The sequence below is a fragment of the Poromitra crassiceps genome, assembly GCF_964638095.1.
Source record: "Poromitra crassiceps genome assembly, chromosome: 7".
In the NCBI taxonomy this organism is placed as follows: Eukaryota; Metazoa; Chordata; class Actinopteri; order Beryciformes; family Melamphaidae; genus Poromitra; species Poromitra crassiceps.
Window position 1 is genome coordinate 47,712,862 of NC_139628.1, and position 6,330 is coordinate 47,719,191.

At 44.9% G+C, this 6,330-nt stretch overlaps 1 protein-coding gene across 1 annotated transcript; it reads right to left on the bottom strand.

Moving 5' to 3' along the window:
• Positions 1–2,128: 2,128 nt before the first annotated feature.
• On the bottom strand, positions 2,129–5,850 carry nat16 (N-acetyltransferase 16; the record flags this gene model as incomplete). Its single annotated transcript, XM_083639783.1, has 4 exons — positions 2,129–2,357; positions 3,198–3,529; positions 4,415–4,639; positions 5,635–5,850. 4 exons carry the CDS (start codon positions 5,848–5,850, stop codon positions 2,129–2,131), a joined length of 1,002 nt encoding a protein of 333 aa, XP_083495909.1.
• Between the last annotated feature and the right edge of the window lie 480 nt (positions 5,851–6,330).

Sequence of the window (6,330 nt, forward strand, 5' to 3'; positions counted from 1 at the left end):
CCAGTCCTTAGGGATGCGCGTACACGTGAATGACCATGAAATGATGACTATTGCCTCGCAGCGTGCGTTGCGCGGAAACGTTGTTAACAATCTCCCGCTGTCTTTGCTAATTTGTTGCTAATCGTTTCTACAGTCGTTGACAACGTGCGTTAACATCTTCATGTCACATAAACTAAGACGACTGTCCAGTTTATTGGCAATCTTGGTTTTGGCACGGTCTGTGAGTGAGGCCTGAGGTCACTGAGAGTGAATAAGTCACCAAAAATGATAGTAAACTAAAATAAAGCTTCATAAGTCAGATCTACTTGAAGCGAGCCAGAGGAGAGAGACGCGCATTCACACAAACCTACGGAGGAGGATTTCGAGAGGAGCTAGTGCCTGTATCCGTTTCCTTTTTTATCAAGGTAGGATATTGGTAATATCCAATATCAGCTCAAATAATTTTTAAGGTTTTTCATAGACTAATTCATAAACATAGCACAATTGAGTGAAAACCTTATTTTGAAGCATTTGGACAGTTTCGCCACTTTTCTTTTCCTTTTTCGCGTTCCGGGCCGATACAAAACTGCAAGTCCTGTGACAACACTCCAATAAGTTCAAATAGATCTCTCTTAGAATGTAAACCTCAGAATCAGCTGTTCATCATTGCAGGCTATATGACCAATGGATATATGCCTGCTCGTTGTAAAATCAATATACTGTACGAGACATGCTATTGTCAAGCTGTGTTGTACTAATCTATAGAAATGGCCTAGATTTTGACTTTACGCTTGCTCCCGACTAGGCGTACGATTTATGCCCGGTCTTAGTGACAAGAACGTTTAAGCCTAGATGGTGCAACTGGCGTAACGGTTAAGTCGGACTTAGAATGCCGACCAAAAGTTACGACAGACTTAGCTTAAGACCAAAGCGTTGGTGCAACCGGCTAGAGGCTGGACTGGACAGTTTTCACTAATGTGACTGAGGCATCTCTGAACATTGATCTTATACAATCACAGAGGGACAACTGTTTTTCAAAAGGCATAATATAACTTTAAACAGTATAATTCTATTTATAGTGAACATATTTTCATTCAAGTCCTTCTACCTGTATCAGCTGAAGGCTGTAGTGAAGGCTGTAGTACACTGCACAGTAGTTAACATTTTAAAAGCATTTTGTTTGCATTTTGTTTGCTTCCTAGCAATCTACGAGAGTAAGCTTAGATTGCACATGAATAACAATAAAACGTTCCTACAGTTTCAGCAGTTAATATATTAATTACCTCTTAACATTGAGTGAAAATATTAAATTAGTAACATAATACAGTAAAAGTTTAAAAAACAAAAAAATGACCAAAGCTAAGACTCTAAGCTTGACTGTAAAGAAGGATACATTTTGCCAGCCATTTTAAGTGGACTAAGCATGTTGATTTCACTGACAGGCTTTGTTCGTTGTTGTTTTTGGAGAGATTTGTTGGTGAGGCTAATGAATTAACGAGGTCCTCATAGATGCTTGTATCAGCATTAGAGTGAGGGGATCTGTGAATGACCTCGATTTGATCCCGAATTCCCTCTTTTCACTCCAACTTAGACACAACCTGTCTGTACGGTTTTCATAAAGTGCCTTAAGAGTTGTGCAGACTTAGTAATCCAACTCAGAATGTGTACATATTTATATACTTATAATAATATTTACAAAAAAGAAGAGAAAAAAGATTGAAAAAATATGAGATAACCTAAGCGTGCTTGCATTTTTTTCTTCAAAGAATAGTGTTTGCATCTTTACTATTTTTTAGTTACATTTGTGCTAAGAGGGTGAGTAAGTGAAGACCTTGTGAGAAAGCTTTCCGAAGCTCATCACTCGTAACACGTTAACGCCTTTCCTCCTTGCCCTAAGAGATATTTGTTAGTGTACTGTTAAATCAATCAAACCTATCGCAAAATCTAACGCAGCCGAAGAAGTGGTCTCGTTCTCTAGAAATGACGCCATTTTGTTTGCTTGCTTTTCCATCCCTTCACCACAAACTTCTCAGGGCGAAAGCTTGTCGCGTTTCTGTAAATTGTAATTGAGTTGGATCTTTCTATCTTCATCTTCCTCCTCATCTTCATTCCTTTTTGGCTCGTCCTCGATCCAAATCCTCTCCTGCTCCTAGATGACGTCCGACTCCACCACGCATTGCTCGGTGTACTCCTTCACCAGCTCCACACCCAGGGTTTGGCGGCAGAACTCGGCCATGGGCTTCCAGAGAGGTGGATCCAGGAACATCTGACACATCACGTGACCGTTCAGGGCGGCGGTGTGACGTCGTAGGTGGCACAGGAACTGCCGCCGAGCCAGGGCCAGGTCCTTACCGAACATGTCGATGTTCAGGTAGTACCTGGTTGAGGAAGCAGTGGTTGACTGAGTGAAAAGTTGAATTTCATTGGAGAATTATAGTTCCTCATGTTTGAAAGCCAATGGCAGAAAGTACACCTTTTGTTTGTATATGTAAAAATCTTACCGGCTAGGCCAACAGACACAATTATCACAATTTTTCAATGGCTGTCTCATTGAAAAACATTTAATTAACAGTAGAAGAGACCTCCACCAAGGCCAATGTTCCAGTCTGTTATGATGTGCAAATTTTGTGAGTCGGATCAGAACCTGGACCCTGATTCCCCCCCCCCCCACTTCCCCCCAGCCACTCCCCCTACCAACCCATCGAACCCCGACTCTCTATGACAGGGATGTCCAAAGTCCGGCCCTGGGGCCAATTGCGGCCCGCGGACTGATTTTAAGTGGCCCTCGTCTTGTCTCTCAAAATATACTATATGTGGCCCTCCACACAGTATTGGTTAATCAAGCAAGTTCAATTAGCATTTTTTCCCTTCATCTAATGATAACAGCACTATCACAGTACACTATACAGTTTGTACAAGCGCCAAGTAGGAACAACACAGGCAGAACTAATGTTTTCAGATGGTAAACAAAATCTTTCGAGCAAATTTGTATGTGATTTTTTATTTTATTTTATTCATAACCCATATGATGTGAGAAGCACCCGGCCCCCCGGCATTTTCACATGATCTAATCTGGCCCCCATTCCAAAAAGTTTGGACACCCCTGCTCTATGACCTTCCTATCCCCAGCTATACTATCTATTCTTATGTTAGATATTTGAGCAAACATTTGAGCAAACCTTTATATTGTGTTATTCTGAATAAATAAAGACAATTACCAGTCATCTCCGATGGGTACCCTGAAGGGGAAGGTGCAGAGGCTGGCTACGGTGGGCCTGGAACCATCGTCCACCATCCAGTCAATTTCCTTCTTCAGCAGAATAGCCATGTTACTGGGCAATGGCTTGAATGGCTGCCAGTCTTGAACAATGGTGGCATTGGGCAGGACCCCCCGCATGAGGTCAGAGGTCAGATACAACCGGTGGATGGCTGTGGGGTCGAGACGCACTGGAGGCGGGATAGAGGAGGAGGAGTGGAGGTCTCCATCTGGGCCGAGCTCAGAAAGACGAAGCTTGAGGTCTTCAGCTCGAAAGCGTACCAGCAGGATGCCCTGTGGAGGGAAGGATAGTGCAAGGAAAGTGAAGCTATGCTTGGTATGGCAAAGGTCTACAACAATGGTTCTCAACATGGTCTAAACTCACGACCCACATTTTTCCTTACTCATTAATTCGCGACCCAAATGTAGCCTAAATTCTGAGCGTTATTGGTAACACTTTATAATAACGTTGAGTAGTAAGTCATTTATAAGCTATTAGGTCATGCTTTTTTCATTTACTAATGATTTGCTCATCATTTGTGCTGCAAACAGCTTGGTGTGCCCGTGGAGCACTGAGGAGCAGTGCTGGAAACCAACCCGAAATTGTAAAATAGCAACGTTTGTGGACCAACGTTGCTACAGTATGTTACAATTTCGGCTCCGAAATTGTAAAATGGTAACGTACCTTTCTACAGGGGTGGGCGTGGTTTGGGCGTGGTTTACGGAGATTTTATGTTTCTAACCCCTCCCCCTACCCTAACCCTAACCCTAAGATCTCAGAACGTTACCATTTTACAATTTTCGAGCCGAAATTGTAACATAGCAACGTTGGTCCAAAACGTTGCTATTTTACAATTTTCTGTGAGACTGTGTTGTACAAACAGCTTGGTGTGCCCGTGGAGCACTGAGGAGCAGTGCTGCAAACAGCTCAGAGTCCGCCTTCTACTTGATTTGATTGGCTGCCTGGCCCAACTGGCATTGTCGAGCGGTGCGACTCAGCGCCTTTGCGCTGAAGACTTTTATGCACGCCTAGAAACTGCCAGAAAAAGAGGTGCGCACGCCATGCGCGCTGTACCACAGGGAAACAATGGTTTTGGTGGTGTCTGTTGAATTGTTTGGCTCATTATGAAATAACAGGTAAAAAAATCAAGGGGTTTTATTGTGGTTTTCCAAGAGTACCTGCTTGGTAATGAGGCGATACTTCTGGAAGTCCTTGGGTCCAAGCTGGTCATCACGGGTCAGGCGGCTGACTTTGACCTCGGGGTATTTGGACTTGACCAGCTGCGAGCAGAACCGCAGCAGGACACCTGCCACACCCTTGCCCCGCTCCTGGGGGGCAACACGAAGCCCTTCCACTAGCATCGTCTCCCCATCATCAATCACACACACCGACTCCAGAGCAATCTGGCCAGTGACAGGGAGAGAAGACAGTACATGACTGTGAAACAAACAACCCATTAACTTTGGCCCTTTACAACTGGACATCATTCCTCCAGCTACAGCTGTGTGATATGACCTCAAATTCCTACAAGAATATAATTTAAAGCATGGATGATACAGTATATATGGCATTTATGTAAGCATGCACTGGAACCAGTGTTCTGATCATTTCTTTAAAGTAATCTCTCTCAACTGTTTGAAAGTGATCTATGGCTCTGCTGAGACCGGTTATTAACATCTGGGTGTCTTGGGCGATCTGATCACACGCATTGAGACCCGATTGCTCAGACAGACCACATTCAGTTCAGAGGTGGTCTGTGATCACATTCGTATGTGTGTCTGAACGCAATGTGTCCTCAGGCCACATTGAAGGACCGCCTATTCAACTGACGACCAATGTCTGGATCTCAAGTTATTAGAGAAGGTGAGCAACAGCTCTGCTCACTGACATAATGTTTCCGCCAAAGAGCCTCGGAGAAGTAGTGAGTTTTAACAAACCGATTTATTCAGTGTTTGTTTTTACCAATTTTAATTACAGAGTCTGTTCATTTTGGAGAGGAGGAGACCTCTACGAATAATCTGTGAATGATGAACACTGAAGAAATCCTTACCTAAAAACAAACTGACCACGTAGAAACAGATTCAGCTAACATTAGCGACAATGCGGCTAGCAGCCCCCCTCCACCTAATTGCGTTGGGGAAACAGTGAATTTTAACGTGAAACTGCTTTATTCTGCATTTTTACCGGTTTCAACGACTCCGTTTGGAATCCTAACCTAAGTAAACGGCAATGGCAGTGAAGACGACTTCCTTGATCCCACGCTACTTCAGGACATCATCAAACCCTGTCTTTTCATCGTTTTGAGTGTGAGCTCTAGCAGCAGAACATCACATAGTGTACTGTCCATTTAAGGTTGTGGTACCACATCATTTCATACAGTACCATCCACACAACTCACCACTTTGCCCTGTTTGTGAGCCAGTATGACGATGCGATTGGTCTCCTGTAGCCAAGCGCTGTATCTGGTGGGCAGGTAGTCAAGGCCACCATAGATGTCCTGGCTCATGGTCATGATGTCATCGAAGTCCTCCTCGGTGGCGACAGTGAACTGCAGGCCGGACTGGGACAGGGCCTCGGGGGCCTGGGGGAGGGTCAGGCTGTTCTCAATCTTCATTCTGAAAGAGCTGATGGGAGAGAGCGGGTGAGGAAGAGAGGAGAGGAGAGGGTGAGGAAGAGAGGAGAGGATGAGGAAGAGAGGAGAGGAGAGGGCGAGGAAGAGAGGAGAGGAGAGGGCGAGGAAGAGAGGAGAGGATGAGGAAGAGAGGAGAGGGTGAGGAAGAGAGGAGAGGGTGAGGAAGAGAGGAGAGGAAGAGAGGAGAGGGCGAGGAAGAGAGGAGAGGATGAGGAAGAGAGGAGAGGAAGAGAGGAAAGGAGAGGGCGAGGAAGAGAGGAGAGGATGAGGAAGAGAGGAGAGGAGAGGGCGAGGAAGAGAGGAGAGGGGTCATAATGGCTCATTTCCACCACACATAAACAGCACAGTACGGCTCTACTCTTACTTGACCTTACTCGTCTCGACCTGATACACTGTTTGCTTCCACCACAAGTTGACTCGCCTCCGCCCACAACTGGTCGTCATAGCGACCGCATATCTGCC